This window comes from Etheostoma spectabile, chromosome 13, assembly GCF_008692095.1.
Source record: "Etheostoma spectabile isolate EspeVRDwgs_2016 chromosome 13, UIUC_Espe_1.0, whole genome shotgun sequence".
NCBI classification, from domain to species: domain Eukaryota; kingdom Metazoa; phylum Chordata; class Actinopteri; order Perciformes; family Percidae; genus Etheostoma; species Etheostoma spectabile.
Window position 1 is genome coordinate 23,544,345 of NC_045745.1, and position 19,046 is coordinate 23,563,390.

A 19,046-nucleotide genomic window follows, 5' to 3' on the forward strand; every position below is an offset into this window, starting at 1 on the left:
CTGGCATTAGACAGGTGCATACCTAAAAGCTCCGTTTAAAGCTAATAATGAATAACAAAAGGCAAAACCATGTATGTGATACAAATTTACTGACTGTTTTTGTGCTTTTTCAACATTAACTATACACATTTTAAACACACTGAAAGCCAACGACCAAGAAAGAAGAAAAGTAAAAAAAGGAACGGAAACTTCTGAGAGATGAACACATCAAAACCACATCAAACATGAAGCCATCAACACTAGTGATGGATTTTAAAACATCAAAAGGCACATTATATGACAGATGTTATGTAAAGCCATAGGTCAGTAGGGGTTTAAAGCAGCACCAAAGAAGAGAAAAAAATGCTCCGTCTTTATTATATTTTATTTATAATATACATGTTTGGACATACAATCCTATTCATTTCAGAAAAAAAAGTAAACACTGAGGTTTGGCATGGCAGAAAATAAAAAAAACAAGTACTGATTACACCAGAAGATATATTTTCAAATACAGATGAATCCCTTTGTATATTCACAACTAACAAGGAGACTAAACGTTAAAACAGAAATCACTTGAATTGTTGTTATACTGTGCATAGTTAGATTTCTTTGAAACATAACAATTTTGGGATTTTGTATGTGCTTTGACTATTGGTGAAACAGCAAGTTTTTGTTGAGGAATTATCAAAACAGTAGATATTGATGAATTTCAGTATGATTACTTTGTGTAACAATTCAACAAGATATATTAAAAATGTTGAGTAAACAAATTACCAAAACCCCTGTCAGTAATGCATTGTTGACCCAATATACTTACTGAAGAAGTAATGTGATTATTCCACTCCTACTATAGCCCATGACCACAATTTGTGAATAAAACTTGTTTTTGCCACAATCATCCCAATATCCCAAAGTTATAGTGTTCTAACTGCACTTTTTAATTTGGCAATAATGGCTAAAGTCATGCCAATAAAAGGTGAAGGCAGTGATTTAGCCAACCCTGAGGATCAAGTAAACACAATATAAGAACAACAATGTCAGACACAAACAGGGCAACATAATATAAGCCTTTTCTCCAATTTACAAATAATTTACTACAAGAAATATAAACAAAATCTTATATACACAATCTTGATTGTACATGTTTTATAGACAGCCACTGTATTGTGAAGGACTCCCGGAACTACAATGAGTGCACTTAGAGTAAAGGTTCAAATTAATAGGAACATGATATAAGTGTTGATGAATAGGTCTGCATTTAAATTATGAATTAAACATTCATGGGGAAGTACACACATTTTCCACACCAAAGTCTGTTTGCAGTTTTTGGGGAGTAACACTGCATGAAAACTTGTGTGAAACACCTGTTGTGTAGGATGAATTGCCTAAAGCCGTGTTACTTGTGGTAACGTCAGTCACCACGAGTTTGAAAATGTAAAAACTGTGGGTGTGGTTTTAGAAAGAAGTGAGATTATCAGACCTCTGAACTCTTTCCTCATCTCTGCTTTATGCCAGTGCATTGCTTAATCAATGTTTATGATAAAAGAAAATATCTAAAAGCACTAGATATTTTATTGACAATAACAAAAATGTATGTAAATAAATGTATGTAATAAAGTGTGACAAAATCCTACCTGATCAAATTCTTCATAGGCTTTTACTTAACTGTAAATATTAAGTTGAATCAAATTAATAATCTGAAGAGCACACTGGAAATGACCGTGTTTTTTGGAAGCGGGTAATAAAATAAGAAAAATAAATTAACACGTTCTTCCAAACTGAAGATTTTAAGAAGAAAGAAAAAAAGTCAACCTGTATTATTTTTTGAAATGAGAAGATAAATCTTACAAGCTACAGATGCAAAAAGACACAGCAGCCAGCACTGTGAAAATCATATATCATCTAATGTTACATGAGATTAACTGACATTCAGCAACTCACAATGTCTTCATCTGATGCTTAACATGCATGAGGAGTCACAAACCAGATTCCATATGTTTGCTAAGGGTATTAAATATCCCAAATAGGCTCGTTGGTATTGTGAAAAGTGTGTAAAATCAGGTATCTGAGGAGGGGCTACATGAAGATACCAACCCCGTTTCTTCCAGTCATCAACCATGGCCAAAATAACCACTATTGCTGCTTTGTATCTGTTGTGGAAAACCCAGATTTGCCAGAAAACCAAATGCTGTCATGTCTGGATTAATAACATCATTCACAGCCACACAAAGCTCAGTAGATTTCGCTGCTCATAGACGGATACAGTATTTTTTTCTTCCATTTCAGATTAGACCAAGTCAGGACTTCAGGAGTATCTGGATGCTGATTGGCTTTCCTGACACAGAATCACACAAATTCTTTGTGCAAGTTGAACGATTTACACTGCTGTGAATGGCGCATATTTTTTCATTCCGTGTCAACAAAGCATTAGACCAATCACTTTCTCTGTCTCCCAGCGTAAGGAACTGTCCAACAGGATCTGTTGTGTGATCTCTTCTTACAGACGTTTCTGCATCACAATTTTGTGCCAGATCCAAGGCTTTTGATGGCTGGTATCAATGTAATCCTTTGGACCTGAAATTGGACTGATGGTAAGCGTAAGCTACAGCTTCCTGCTGGCCCACTTATACTGTGCAGCCATTGGCCTCAACTTCTTTTTTCTGCTAGTGAACAGGGGTAATTATATCATTGACAAGTGTGTTGCAGTGCATTGTGCAAGCTCTCACAGTGTCTCCCTGTCTCTCAGGGGAGGAGAGTTAGAGCAGCATTTCAATATCAGTTACACAAGAGTTGTCAGGTTTAAAAGAATATAGCTATTGGAACCAATCTGTATTTTATCAAATTTGCTTAAGTATGTAGATATATATGCATAAGGGACGGTAATACAATATTACAACAGATGTCTTATTGTAAAAGATTCTCGTACCCAGACAAAAGCTGTTACACATGTGCACACAGTCCGACTGCCAGCAATGTAACCCAGACCTCAACTCAACATCCTGAAACACTGAAATTTCTCAAACATGAGCCCCCACCCCCCAGAAGCCAAGCAATAACGAGCAGTTGAAGCTCAAGGCCAAGCAAAAAGGGTAACGTAGTGTGTTACAAAATACTAAATTAATAGAACATGTCAATTATGGCTCAAGAAGTTCTATTTTTTGCATGAGTATTGTCACCAGTTTTCTACTCACGAGTCAATAGGGAAAGTCACAGTTATGGGAATTTTAGGTCAAAGTTATGTATGATTACTTTCCCCCAAAGGGAGTACTGCCATTGAATGACAGGGAGTCGTCAAGTGAAAAATATTCTTACACAGGCAGACTGGCGTCAGAGGAGGTCAAGATGTACACAGCATGTTTTAATGTGCCTACAAATCTTCATCGTCCTCTTCCCTGGAATTGACGCCATTGCGCAGGAAGGCCTCTTTTTCCAGTGACATGGCTCCTGAATCATGGTCGCACTTGAAGCCGTTCATCTCTGTTTCTAGCGAGCGATGACGAGTGCCCTCAACGCTGTGATGAATCCCATAGCCAAAGTAGATCACAAAACCTGAAAAAGCAGTGTAAGACATGTTTCAAAACAGTTCCTGCCCGCAACTGTGTTTTACATAATGACGACATAATAAGGGTGACTGAACCTTCACCTTGTTGGACTGCCTATTTTAAATTACTAAAGCAAACACAGTTCCAGTAGTGTGTAATTAGTCTGAGAGCCTCTGCAGTGAAGGGTATGAGTAGGACAACCAACTATTGTTTTTAGCCAGAGACATTCAAGTGAAAGGTGTTAAGTCAAAAGACTGTTTGCTTTTATGGGATCAATACAAATTCTAGAAATAGTAATTCAGTTGAAACCCTGGAGAGACTACCTACCTATAGCCATCCATACAGAAAACCGTATCCAAGTGCCTCTGTCCAGCTGCATCATCAGGAAAACATTTACAAACATGCTGATCACTGGAATAAAGGGTAGCAGTGGAACCTTAGGAGTCAAATATAGAAAAGGAGACATGGAGACTTGTGATGAGCAAACATAAAGTGTGTTGAAATAAATACAAATTTGTAATCCAGACTATCCTACACAGACTAAATTTCTGGAATCAAACCTTGAAGGACAGTTTTGTCTTGCTCTCAGGCTGTCTCCAGATGATAAAGGTGAGGAGAAGACACACCATGAAGATGACACTGAGGGCTACGATGTTCCACACAGCAGCGCCTCCCTGCACTGCCAGTATACTGAACACCAGGATCAACAATCCTGCAGAAGTACATATGTTTGTATGTCATTTCAAGTATGACTCTGCATAAGTGCCATTTAATTTAACAAGCGGGACTCAGTTAATATATTTTAAATTAATCCATTCAATGTGTGATCACCTACCCATCAGAGAGGCACAGGTGTTGACAGCAAAGCCTGAAAGTGTGGATGGCTCGGGGTTATTTGGGAACAGGAGGTTTTTAAAGCTGAATCTCTCTTCCACACCGGGGAGGATACCCATACTGGGGACACTGATGCCGTCGCCCAGGTCCACATCATCGTGGGTATTTCCCATCTGATACACATGACTGGGCTGCTCGGGCTGGTACCTGACGCAATCAAAAAGAACACGCACCGAGCAGTTTTAGCATTGCGACTTTACAATGTATTCACATCACTGAAAATAGTTAATAGAAGAGCACACACCAGTGCACAATGCAACACCAGTGCACAATGTCTATTAGTAATATCAATCATATTGTAGTGTCAACTGCTGTCATAATTTGTGTGGTGGTAAATCAACGGAGTAGGAAACTGCTTTCAACAAGACTTTCACTGTTTGCTAAAATGAGATACAAACAATGGTGGTGGAACTGGTAAAGCTATAGTGCGTAGTTTCTGTCGCCCCCATGAGGAATCTTACGTAATGACAACAACACTGATGGCGCGTCCACATGATACAGCCTTTTGTAATCACGCACGCGCCACCACCCTTCCTCCATGCAGTTGCTCGTAGCCAAAGATGACATTTAGGAATAAAAAATCATGATGAACTCTTCAGAAAAGAGTTTCTGCGTTGGAAAGTCAGCGGATGATACAATCTTCTGAACATACTGAGAAATACATTGAGAGTTGTGTAAAGATGATAGTCTTAATTAGCTTTGTAGCAACTCATTTGGCAATGTCTTGAATGTAACGGACGTTCATTAATATCAAAAAGTTACACACTAAAGCATTAAGTGTTTCAGATTCAAGCTGGACCAACTATAAAATTACTCTGTTTCCCCAAACCAGTTTCCCTGGTGAAAGTCTATACTTATGTCCCTCCACTGACCTGAGAACCAAAACACAGGCAGCCACTAATGTGTAGGCCAACAGCGTCCCTATTGACATCAGGTCAACCAGGTCCTTCAGGTCAAACAGAAATGCCATGATAGCTAGAAAGAGAGAAAAAAAGAAAGGGTTGGTAATATTATAACACTTATTTTGATCCTGGGATGCTTTGTTACTGTACAAAATGATTAGAAAGGACTGTAATGACTTTTAGAAATGATCCACTGATTTTCCATGAACATCGAGTTTAAAAGTCTTTGTCTTCTGTGGTAACTTTTACTTTTTAGCTATGTTGGCTAGCTAACAAGCTAAAATCATACTGTGAAAACATCAGCATGTTAGCATTGTCATTGTCAATTGTGAGCATGTTATATGTTAACATTAGCATTAAGCTTAAAGCACTGCTGTGTGCTACTACAGCACAAACATTTTCAATAGGAAATGAAATGACAGTAACAAATGGTTTACATGTTTAAATGGTTACAAGTAATGGTTATGCCACACTTTCTCTGTTGCTTTGTGTATGGCAAAGAGGTCAAAGTTGATCATTCAGGTTGTACTTTTTTTTCTCTCTTGGTTTAAAAAACAAACTCTTCACATCATCTCATACCTTTCTTCTCCTATGTATGCCACAGCCCTCTTAACTCCTCTCTCTTCTTCCCCCTCCTCAAATACATGCCTCCGTTTTCCTTATGTATCCCTATTTCACATTCCCTATCCATCTTACCAGACATAACCCCGGCAGCGACAGTAGACGTTATGGGGGATTTCCTCTCGCTGATGTGGGCCAGGAAGGAGAAGAGCAGGCCATCCCGAGCCATGGCAAAGATGATACGGGGTAGGGGGAACATGGAACCCAACAGACTTGGGATGTGTGGGAAGAAAAACATCAGATTGGGACAAAGGGGTAGGGTAGAGGAACAAGGGGGAATAAAGCATTAAAGGAGGTCAATAAGGGAAAAAGGGGAAGAATTTGCAAAAGATGATGAAAACGGTTAGCAAGATGGGAGTTAAGGATTAGGGTGGGAGAACGGGCAACAGGATACGAGACTGGCTGCAATGTAGAGCAGCAGGGGCATGATGTTGGGTCAAGGATATGCCAGCATGCATTTTTTCTCCTCCTTAAATACCAAATATGGTGATCCACATGCTCTCTATTCACTGTAGAAGTATTTGGTTACTTTTGCAAGCACTTTAGTTTTGTTGTTTAAATTCCTTCTTCCACTGACCCATGTTAGAAAAATGACAAAGAACAACCTGGTGATAAAAAAGATGCTGATTTAAAACATGCATGTTAGTGTCTCACCTGCCCCAATGCCAAGGTAAGGGTTGCAGTTAGTGGGCTTTTGGTGTGGGGGCTGATCCTCGCAGTGGACTTGAAAAGCAGCCCATTGTTAGCCCTCAGACAGATCACACGGGGGATAGGGGACAAAGCACCAAGCAGGCTCCCAGTGGGGGTTGGGGAAATGGGGGTGGAGACCAGGATATATATAGTATCCACCAGTGTTGTAGTCAAGACCACCTAAAGTGAGACCAAGTCATCACCAAGACCAGAGTGTATAGAGACCAAGTCAAGACCAAGACTTTGGGGGGTTGAGACTGAGTCAAGACCAAGACCAGACTCTCGCATTCATTTTCTTGGGCGTGCGTGTTAAGGCGGTGAGGAAAGGGGGTTAACAGTAACACATTTCAAATAAGAAATGAGTCAAGTAATTGGTTGCATTTGAAGCAGGATGTTTTACATCTAATCACAGTAATGATGTTAAGACGCACAATTAGACAATGCAGAGGCAATTTAGTGATATCTCTGCAGTTGTGGTCTTGACCGGTCTTGAAATAAAATCTAGAATCCTCTTTATCTGAGACTAGACCTTCAAAAGGGGTTTTGAGATCGGTCGTCAGACATAGACCTCACAGATACAAGGAAAATCATACAGCACATTTACATGTAACAGTGCAATGCAGGAATATGTTAATATAAAACCAGACATCTGTTCACACCCATTAACCATTAAAATCAATGTTAAATATACTACGCATACTTTTTAAAATCCAAAATAGAATAGAATCAACAATTATTTATTAATACAACAGTCATACAAAATAAAGGTTTGTATGTACAATAACTCCACCATAACTGTTAAAAACGGATTATTATTAAAAAGCAACTTTTGGTAGCCTTTGGTGACTTGAGTTACATAATCACATACACTGATAGTACAATATATTCTTAGCAGCGCTCTTATTTTTAGCCAAGGGATCAAATCCCTTCGGAAGTTAAATATACATTATGTCTCACACACATGCACACGCAGATGAATGAAGACACATTTTAAAGCTAATGGCAGACAAGTGCAGGTGTGTGTGACTGCTTACCTAGTAGAGAGGGCACAAAGAGAGCCTACAGCTACAGCATATTTGGCTCCTCCCCAGCCCACATAATTGAAAGCTACAGGCAGGGGGCTGTTGTTATCCAGCAGGTAGTATGGCATCATGAGGGTGAGGGCAGCAGAAACACCAAAGTACGCTACAAAGCAGATAAGCAGCGAGGATACGATGCCAATAGGGATGGCTCTCTGGGGATTCTTCACCTCTTCACCTAAGGCGTAGACAAGGAGCAGACAGTTAAACGGTGCAAAAGTAAAAATTTGCCTAATTATCACTTCACCAGGTGTTGACATTTGCATTTGTTTTTTTAAAGGAAAAAAATCCTGCCTTTTGTTTCAAGACACACATTAGCATTAGTCCCGGTGTTCAAATGAACTGCTTAATAACATGGGGCGGTGCCACATATGTGTGCTACCAAATGGAAAAAAACATTTTATTGTTGTCAGTCACAAAGGATAAAGAAACTATTTCCTGCATTTAACTTGGGAGACTATCACTTTTACTTTCTTAAATAGCCATTTGTGCAACTTACTGCATCAGCCCAACATTTCCACATTTACCACACTGTAATGCAAGGTTTGAGCAGATTGTACACACCATTTACTCTTTTATGGTTGTATTGGAAGAATTCCAGCAAATGTGGAAAACTGGGCTAACAGATGTAGTAAAGAAACATTTTGCACCATGCTTTGCAATAAACTGAACAAGGATTTTCCCTGTGCACCAACAAGACTGAAAAACCCAACTATTTAGCTGCAGATGATTATGCAACAGAGCTCCTCAGGCAAACACTCACGACTTGTTCTGCAGTGAAATCACATTGCGATGATGTAGTATGTATAACACTGTCTGGATCCTCTCCTACACCACTATTCATGACAGGGGACAGAGGCTGATTGGCTAAGATTATTGGAAGGTCGGGTGTCTACGTTTATGTGTGCGTGCGGACGGGAAAGGGATGATGGCTTCATGCCAACGTTACGGGTTGGTAGCCCGAATACACACATGCTATAATGATCTAGTGCTTTCTGAGAGTGTGTGTGTGAGAGACAAGCCCCCACAAGTTATACTCAAGCAATCACTCAGGGTCAACCTCTAGCTAACCAATTAGAAGTCAGGAACAAGAGGGGTGGGAAAACCCTGTGGGGACAGGGAGCAGGCAAACTGGAAGAAACTCTCCCTTTTTTCTTCTTCTTTTTTTTTACGATCCAGAGGCCTTGAACCGATTAAACACAACTACATGCATAAAGACACACACCAACAGTAACAGATCTGCACAGTGTAGATCAACATGTGGAACATATTCTCCTCAAACCGTGTACCATGTTGTTTGCCCCTGTGTCACAGTGCTTTACATTTTACCAAAAGCTAAATTGGGCCAAACACACTAAACTGCATCTTTTTCACTCTGCCCTGTCCTTCTTATGTAACAATTTTTGATGTTTAGACAAGCTTATGGTGGAAATGGTCCCAACTCTAGATTGAGTAACAACACCCCCACCTCCCTCAAATACTGACACATACCCAGGAAGCAGTCGAAGGCATACAACATGTGGAAAAAGAGGAGAACAAGGCCAACCGAGGGAGCGTTTTCTGCTTTCGTCTAGCACTGACCTGTGGTGGCGATGCAGTCAAATCCGACAAAAGCATAGAAGCAGGTAGCAGCTCCTGATAGGACACCTGTGAAACCAAACGGCATGAAGCCGCCCTCTCCTAAATTTTCTCTGGTTGGCAGGATGTCTGTCAGACTGAACAAAGAAGGAAAGAATTATTAAAATCAGCAAAAAAATAACCTGTATGTGATAAAAAGACATGTTCACACAAATTACAAACAAACTAAGCCGTACGGTCTGTGGATTACCCAGCTTAACTGAGAACCATTAAGTATCAAACATAACATAGTCTGTTTCACAGAAACGTATTTCAAGTTTAAAAGATAAGAAATTGCAATTTATCACAGAATATCATACTATTTTGAAAAATGCAATAATATCATATCGTGACATACATGTAAATATTGTAAAAAAAATTGTATTGTGGGGCCTCTGATGATTCCCACACCTAGTTCTTACTTGAGGCTGAAGTTACTGGTATTATTGGCATGTAGGATCTCTTCAGGGTCAAGATGCCAGTTCTTCAAAGAACCTTTGACCAGACCAGAGACCACCATGAACAACAAGACTAGGACATTGATACACGTAAAAATCTTGTTCACCATGGCTGACTCTTTGACCCCAAATGCCAGCAGACCTGAGAAATAGAGAAGACATGGAAAGGAAAAAGGAAATTACAACTTGTTTCAGTAAAGAAGACTGAACTGGAGAGGTAATAAGTTGTCAGCTACCTGTGAGGGTGATTATGATGACAACAGCAAACATGTCAGGGTACTTTGCCAATACACCCGGTGCATTCATGGACATGTACTCTCTGCAGAACTGCTCTATGCGCTTCCCTACCAACTCGTCGAAGGTAGCGCTCCATGCTCGGGCCACACTGGAGGTACCTGAGATGGAGAAAGACCGGTTGAGGTAGGTTTTGTGGTGTCGGTGCTTTTGGTTGTTTTGTTGTACTCTCTCAATCTGTTTCTTTATCCGCATGTGAACACAAAAAACACAAAAAGGAAACAACATAGTAGTAAATACAGAGTTCCATAATATTTACCAATGATATAGGAGAGGATGAGGTTCCATCCAGTGATAAAGGCCCAGAGTTCCCCTACAGTCACATAGGAGTAAAGATAAGCTGAGCCTGTCTTTGGAACACGGGCTCCAAACTCAGCATAGCACAGGCCGGCCAACACTGAGGCCAAGGCTGCTATCAAGAAAGACAGCACAATAGCAGGACCTATGGGGCGGGACAATATATATCATATGATCAGAGGCTTTAAGATTTGTCTCACAAGACGTCTTCTTGACAGTACATTTGCAGCAACGTTAATTTACCGGAATTCTCTCGTGCAACAGCGCCAGCTAGCACGTAGACGCCAGCGCCCAGGGTGCTGCCCACGCCCAGGGCCACCAGGTCAAAAGTGTTGAGGCATCGGGACAGGCGGGAGTCCTCTGCGTTACAGTCCACCACTTTCACTCTCAGCAACTGCTTCCCGAAACTCAACAGCTTACCCAGCGCCATGGATCCCAGTCTGGCCTCAGGGAGAGGAGTGGGAGAAGGTTGGCTTCAGGGTTCAGAGGTAACAGAGGGCAGGGGGAGATGTCACACACACCCTAGTGGGAGAGAAAAGATTAGGGACAATAATTTGAAATCCCCCACAGTCATAGTTGACTCTTTTGCTTAAAAATAGGCACAGAATGTTTTATTTTAAGTCTTTCAATAAAAACTGGTCACATAGTGGTCCTGGGGTGTTATATAAGACAGCCCACATCCACAATGTTTGACTACTAGCCAAAAAAACAAAGGCCTATAGGGATAATCCATCTTATTGCTGGATACATTGCTGACATGTGTTACATAACACAACTCACAGGAAATGAGGCAAAGCCCTCGAACTGACTGTTTAACACAAAGCCAATCATAGAAAACACGTTCTTCAAACATGCCGCAGAGGCTCATCATCACATAGCATTACTCCTACATCAAGCAGCAGAAACTAAACCTACGAAGACTGTTATTATTTACCGTTGCTCTGGTAGTACGGTGCAAACAAGGACAATGCGCTAGTTTCAACTATCTCTATTCTCTAGAGGCAGCTGAAAGACTCATTTCCTAAGTGGTTGCTGAGAAGATACTCTGTGTCTGTCCAACATTCAATGCACATTCCTCAGTGCTGAGCTCACAAACTGGGAGGTAATACTTGGTTTTTGGATGGAGAAAAAATACAGAGGGCAGATGGAGAAATAAAAACGGGGGAAAAGAAAGAGGGGAGGGGGTATGAAAAATGTTCTGCAGCTACAGTATGTAGGTTGTGGCAGACATACAGCGGCACAACACTGTGACCCCTCTCCAGATAATGACACCTCTCCACATGAGGACATAAACCCCAAAAGGTCATGTCATGTGGACAGTGCAACAGTCATGTCACACCTCATGGAAACTTCCACATAAGGGTAAGCTAAGGTGACGACATTGTGGGCTTTTTTTTTCTTTCCAGAAAACATTCAGTATGCTCAGATATAACTTTCCATCCTGGAATTAGACCATGCCTAAAACATATATATAAAATGGCTATGGGATATAAATTGCAACTCAAAACACATCTGTTTAAAACTGCGCATTCCACTTGATGTCAATTGCTCTGCCTCCTTCTGTTGTTTTTAATGTTGTTGTATTATTTTTTTTTGTGCTGTTTTTAATGTCTTATGTATCCCTGTATGGTGTCCTTGAGTGCCCAGAAAAAAACCAAAACGCAACTATCGCTTTCCTAGAGTATGATATGCCTGACAGGCAACCAGCCACATTACTGAGTACAATCTATAGATTAAACAAAAAAACATTTCCAAAACACATTACAACAAGACAGATTAAGACATATTAGACAAGACACATTAGACATATTAAGAAGCTGTCTAAGCGCTGACCCAAAATTGATAATGAAACAAGTGTTTCTTGTTCACAATAATCAAGCTGAAATTATCATTAAGTCAGAAGACATTAAATTCAGCTTTTTCCACCTGCAGCTGTTCTTTGCTGATGCAGACGTCATTATTATCTGTGAGCTGTCATTGATAATAAATGATGTTGCCTGTCACTAGTGTGGCTCGCTGAAATGCTGTGGAAAGGTTTAAACAAGTGCAGGCTCTCCTATTGTACCATTGTGGTACTACCCACCATTAGGAGGCTAGAACATATATACAATATAAAAATGTCACTTTTGGAGCTGATTGATTAATTAGTAGACAGACACTGAGTAAATGTGCTTTGTTTTAAAGGAGAAATTGCAACATTTGCTGGTTCCAGCCTCCGAAGTGGGTCTTCTGACAGTAAACTATTTTGAGGTTTTGGACTGTTGGTCAAAAAAAATGTCACAATGGGCTTTGGGAAAACTGTTATGGGCCTTTTTGTAGACCAAAAATGTATCTATAAAATAATCAACATATTAATGGATAATCGTTAGTTGCAGCCCCAGATTAATGCACATCTCATACAAGTACATACATAAAAGTTGTTGCAGGTTCTTTTGATGTGTTTTGTTACATGCAGAATGTTGTGCTGACAAGAAAGACATTACAGCCTTTTGGAGATAATCATACCCAAATAAAATTCTTCCCAAATAAAAACTGAAATGTATGTGTTGTATTTACTCATTATACAAATAATACTTTTATTATGCCATTATTGCAGCCACATGATTTGCAAATGTGTGGAGAGCTGTGAAAATGTATCTCAAACTGTGTGTCTAATCAGAAATGTGTGTAAAAGAACCTCTTAATGCAAACTGAGAGTTGTGATGGTATACAGGAATCTGCAAAAGTGTATTCAGAATCTGTGTGCATAATCAGATTTGTATATGTGTAAAAAAAATCTGCAAATCTGTATTTAGATTTACAATGTCCTGAGATCTGTAAATGTATAGAGAAATCTTTAAATGCATACTTAGATCAGTAAATGTATAGACAAAGCTGCTTACACACTGACTGGCGGTATTTAGGTTGTATTTCTACTTAAGCACAGCGTGAGCAGAGCGCTACAGACAAATCGCCACACGCATTTGAGGAGCTCTGCCAGGGCAGAAGTGTAGCAACAGTCACGTGTAAAAAGACAATCGAGAGGCCTGATGCGTTGTTACTGATGACTGTATTTTCAACTCTTGGAGCATTTACAAATCTCAGTACACAGAATACAGATCTGGATTTTTTTTTTTAATTTACAAATCTGATTTTGCATGCTTGGATTCTAAATACACATTTGCGGATTCCTGTACACATTTACAAATCTCAGTACGCATTAAGGGATAATTTTACACATTTGAGCATTTGATTATCGGATTGAGATACATTTGCATAACTCTCCACGCACATTTGTAAATAGTTTTTGCAACAATATTGGTGGCATATGCTTTTTGTTCCTTTTCAGTAAATGTAATTGCATGCTTAAGAAGTGCATGCAGCAACATAACAGAACATCTGGAGAAATGTCTATCTGTTGACAAAAAAACTATAATGAAAACAGCTGTTAATAATAATCTATTAAATTACTGGACCAAACCAAGAGCAGTAAGACATGTTTACAGTATATTATAAGAAAATAAGTAGCTGATAATTTGACAGCTTGTGTGCCACAATATTGTAAAACACAGAAAGGTCATTAAAAAAAGCTTAGAATGAAAACACTATTCAAACATCCAGGGGTAATCATAAATCTTACAGGAACAAAGACACACACATTCAGGCACATGAACGCAGAAGAAAGTACCCTATCTGAACCATGTGACCCCTCACTGACCCGGGTACACGCATGAATGTATTATAAAAAGGCATAGAGTTCAGTACAATCACACCAAATAATGACACCTCAAACAGAAGGAAGTCTGACTATTCAATACAACATCATGTTTGAAACAGGAGGCACAACAAAACACACGTAAAAAGTCAATGCTACAGATCAATGTCAAAATGCCAATAACCTATTCTCACATGTTGGAACGAGAAAATACATGGCGTACTTACTTGAAAACCAGCTACAGATGTGCTTCACCTGTTGATCTGAGTGTAAAGTTTTAAAGAACGCTGACAGATGTGAGATTAAAAGACGTTATTTGTTAACTATTCTTCAAGCTACTGTGAACACTGCAGCGCGTTTGACGGCAGCCGTTCTAAAATAGAATCTGGAGGAATCACATGGCTTGGCTATTCCAAGCAGCGAGCGTGCAAACGCACACGCACATACGCACGCACACGCACACACACACACACTCAAACACACACACACACACACACACACACACACACAGTCAAAATTTAGCAGCTGGCTGACCGTAAACACCTTAATAAATGTATTTTCACAATAATGACTCTGGACACCTGTAAGCTCTTATATAATGTTATATAATGAGTTGCAGCTGCATGGATGACAACAGTCACAGTAACACTGGATCTAAAAGAGCGGTAGCTTTTTTTATGAAATGTACTCCAACAAATGGCTGCATCCAAACAAGCCTTTGCGTTGGGGTCACGCATCTGTGTACATAAATTATAAATGCATATAGAGCTGGGCAATATATAGATATTATAACAATATTGTGCTTTGAGACTAGATGTCGTCTAAGATTTTGGATATCGTAATATGGCATAAGTGTTGTCTTTTCCTGGTTTTAAATGCTGCATTACAGTAAAGTTATGTCATTTTCTGAACTTAACAGACTGTATAACTGTTCTATTATTTGCCTTTACCCACTTAGTCATTACATCCACATTACTGATGATTATTTATCAAAAATGGCATTGTGTAAACATTTTGTGAAAGTACTAATAGTCAACACTACAATATTGTTGTGGTGTCGTTATTGATGTCTTTGGTCAAAGATATCGTGATATTGGATTTTCTCCATATCGCCCAGCCCTACATGCATACTTTGTTTGAAGTACCTGTAATGAAATAATTACACCACTGAAATAAATATTAACGTTTGGGATTAAAGTTACAATAAAAAAATTCAGGTTTTAGAAAGCCTGACCCCTTTATATCTCAGTGTACACTCACACACACACATACTGTAAATCTGACCCAATGTCACTTTAAAATGTTTTGGCAAGAGAGTAGAGTAGGTGAGATGTGGGCAGAGAGCAGAGCCCATGAGTGGGAGGGAGTGGATGAACAGGAAAGGGGGTGTGATCCATTGAACCAATGAACGTCAACCTTAAATATGACACTGCTTGACATTTAGGATGGCTCGAAGTCCTTTTCAATACCATCTACAAAATAACTAGGTTACATGTTTATTAAATTGTAACGCATTATGTTGTAGGAATGAAAACGTATTATGTATGCACGTTGGTGGATTGTTTTCCTGTTTTGGGGTCATTGAGGTGAGCTATATGCCACATTCACTACAGGCGTCCAGCTGTGTGGAATCACTTTCTGAAGGTGGGTTCAGTAAGGAGAAAGAATGGCATGCACAAGCAGAGTGTTGAGTGTTGAGTGTAAACAAAGTGATGTGTTATGCTTAACCGACCATGCGCTCATTGAGTCACCTTGTACTTGGGCTGGTGGATTTCAACAATGCCTTTGAGTCAGTCAGATAGTTTGACAGTAAAAGACATAGGCAGCCAAGTTTTGACTATAAAAAAAGAATGATTTATAGTCACACTAAGAACACTAACACTAAGGGACAGATGACACAGTGTTCACCACCTGCCTGGACAAACAACAACCTAGCTCTCATCCTCTTCCCTGACCAGAGAATTAATCACATGTTTTAGGAAACAAAAAACAGACTTTTTACCTCCATTCAGTTAAACAATTATGTTAAAATACAAACGCTCTTTACTTTATGAGTGAACAGCGTGAGGATTTGACAGCATATGAAAGAAAGCAAAATGTACATGTATCTCTGTTAAACACTGGATTTTCTTTGCTGATTATTTGCTGATGATTTGGATGGACTAGCAGTTAGCAATCACTAAAGATTTGAGACATCTGGGATATTCAGAAGAAAATGTACAAATCAGAATATCTAAATTATCCAGTTTTAAACGTATAATATGTTTACATATTATTTAAAAGTTGGAAAAAAAACATTTCTTCTGGACCTAATGTTACCAGACAGTATTTACATTTGTGTTGCGATAAAAACAGTCCTACTATTTTAACATAGCATATTTGTGTTCATTTGTATTCAGATACTATGTATATTCTATTGCGTTTGTTCATAAGAACACAGTGTAAGTCAGTTGTACGTTCAACAATTAAAGGTGATACGAGGCATCACTGCCCACTGCCAACAAACTCACTTTCAGAATCTATATCTGTTTCTATTCCAGCAACGTATCACTTCTGTAATCATGAGTGCACCTTGTGTGTGCGTGTATTACTGTTACCCAATATTGTGATAGGCACCTGATCAATGTTTTGTACACACTGTAATCCATTTACTGCAGCTACATTTGCTTACATTTTGCACAGAGCTCTGGCAAGTCAACAAAAACATATCCATTGCAATGTGTTTCACCCCAACTGTGAGTATGAACAAGATCCACACTATTCAGAGTATTACTAATTACACAGGCAACCAAACATGTGGTGTGGAGATGCAAAAGAGAGCTAACATGAAGTCCTAGCATCTCAGAGAACCTGGAAAGCATCCATACACACACACAAACACTCACACACACACACACACCTTTCAGTGCATTTGTATAGGCAACATACAGCCCTGCAGTCATTAACTTGCACGCTAGTGACCCACATCCAGACCAGCTAAAGTTAGACTGACTGAAACTGCTCTTGTCATGAAGATCTAAAAGGTCAACTCTTCTTACCGAGTCATTCTGAAAAATAGAATTAATGTTAGAATATAAAAATACAGTTGTTATTCAGCAATTATGTCACTCTTTTTGTTGCACTTTATTCCGATTCCACTTTCACCGACAGTGTTAATGGGCTACTTTTTTAAATGCCAAACTGGTGAGAATCCATTAGGCTGAGGCAGGTGGAGTCATTCCTCCATCAAACTGGAACATGGTGTAGGCTTTATACTGTGACACTACGACCCTGTTTTTGTGTGATTGCTTAACTTAACCACAGGAGATTTGACCTTTCCACTTTCATTTTTCCAGAGGATTAAAGTAGCATTGTGTACTGACAGGTTACAGACATGTCATAACTACATCAATAATTAAACAATCAAGGGGAGTTTTCACATTTCCACTTAAATTGATTTTTTTTTCTTTAAATGTTTAAGCCAAAGCGTAGCCTATTTACTTTTCCTCTACTGTGAGTGACTAGCCTACATTTTCCGACACTTCTAATTTGTGGCTTGCTCTGCATGTCAGTGCCACTATATGGTTTCACTTTAGACCAGTGGTTCCCAAACTTTTTTGCCCCTAAATTGATACAAATTAAACCAATAGGACCATTTAATAAGATTTTGTCCCAGGGCCCCCCTTTTGATAGGATTTCTGGTTATGTTTTTATTACAAAAAGTATATAAAAACACATGAAAAAAAAGAATTCATACATTCTGTCATTGATTGTCATCCAAAATAAATGATTCCCCTTTTTGCTGGGGGCACCCTCAAGGACCGTTGACCCCACTTTGGTAACAAGCACTCTAGACTATATCCACCAATGTCCCCCAATAAGGTTGCAAACCTGTAATGGATGATTTCAGACCAGTTTAGTTGCATTCCTATACTCCAAACCCCACAACCACCACCTTCCACCAGCCTTCTTTGGTCAACTACACTATACTGACACAGTCCAAGCCAACCTTAACACACCCCAGGGACCCCCCCTCTCATATTACATGGTTACAGACAATGCATTTTAACAACTAGCCCTTAAATGTGGAATCACCCAAACGTATGGTTCTGCATCGTTACTAAGTGGCACGTAAAGGAAATTATGCAACAAAGTTAGTTTCTTCGTATTGTGAGAAGTGCCATTCACATGCATGCTACAGGAAACAGAACCACTTGGGCTTCTATGAAGCAGTGAAAATGGGGTCTGAGCACAACGAACATGTGGTTTACAGCATGGGTGCTTTCGTGTGTCCACGCATCCATTCCATTTTACGCAAAGAAAATTAGTTTCTCTACTGCTCCGTATCTGGTGTGCATCACCTTAACATCTACCCTGGGGCACAGATACTAAGAAGTTAGTAATTACACAATGCTTATCCATTTGCATGCGGCTATGTAGCATAATGTAACGCTGTAAAACTAGATTACCTTGTAGACCCTCCGGCCGCGCATGAAGCAGTGATCCAAGATTTCGTGGTCTAAAACTGCGTCGACACACGGTTCTCGGCAAAGTTGTAAGTCTCTCAGGTGGTAAGGAGTTTAAAGGGTTTCGCGTTGCTCTGTTTTAGCGCAATCAGATGGAGGTGAGGCAAAAAGATTGACCCCGCCCGCTCATTACTATTACAGTTGTGCAATAGCCATTAGTCTCAAATTGCATTAGTGACCAACAGCGCTGTGTAAGAAGGTCTGGCAATGCGAGACTAGTTACCGACTGGCTGAAATTAACAACACATTCATGAGTAAGACACTCATGAATTTGGTAAAGCAGGGATCTTCAACAGAGGGTCCCCAGAGTCAATGCAGGAGGGCTTCCAAACTATTGCTAATTTTGTAATTTTTTTTCCAAAAAATTAAAGTTTTAACATGAATATTAACACATTAGTAGCTTATATAAATCCCCTACTTTTTACTGGCCTAGATGGTCACTAAGGCAATCCACAGATACATTTCATCCTA

At 39.5% G+C, this 19,046-nt stretch overlaps 1 protein-coding gene across 2 annotated transcripts; it reads right to left on the reverse strand.

Moving 5' to 3' along the window:
• Positions 1-346: 346 nt before the first annotated feature.
• On the reverse strand, positions 347-18,771 carry slc7a1a (solute carrier family 7 member 1a). 2 transcript variants are annotated; one of them, XM_032533310.1, is made up of 13 exons: positions 18,519-18,771; positions 10,620-10,898; positions 10,339-10,521; positions 10,022-10,180; positions 9,750-9,927; positions 9,292-9,425; positions 7,666-7,888; positions 6,017-6,153; positions 5,291-5,393; positions 4,360-4,565; positions 4,085-4,236; positions 3,852-3,960; positions 347-3,531 (listed from the first exon to the last, which is right to left on the reverse strand). In XM_032533310.1, exons 2-13 carry the CDS (start codon positions 10,804-10,806, stop codon positions 3,350-3,352), a joined length of 1,953 nt encoding a protein of 650 aa, XP_032389201.1. In that variant the 5' UTR covers positions 10,807-10,898; positions 18,519-18,771; the 3' UTR covers positions 347-3,349. The 2 variants fall into 2 exon arrangements, with proteins under 2 accessions (XP_032389201.1, XP_032389200.1); XM_032533309.1 differs by lacking the exon at positions 18,519-18,771 and adding an exon at positions 14,298-14,462 and having other exon boundaries at positions 3,275-3,531.
• Between the last annotated feature and the right edge of the window lie 275 nt (positions 18,772-19,046).

Excerpts from the sequence above, each read along its gene's own strand:
- slc7a1a (XM_032533310.1), bottom strand. The coding sequence starts at position 10,806 with ATGGCGCTGGGTAAGCTGTTGAGTTTCGGGAAGCAGTTGCTGAGAGTG. Across the intron at positions 7,889-9,291 it reads TGACTGCATCGCCACCACAG|GTGAAGAGGTGAAGAATCCC; the intron begins GTCAGTGCTAGA and ends TCTACGCCTTAG. Across the intron at positions 4,237-4,359 it reads CACCTGTGCCTCTCTGATGG|GATTGTTGATCCTGGTGTTC; the intron begins GTAGGTGATCAC and ends GTACTTCTGCAG.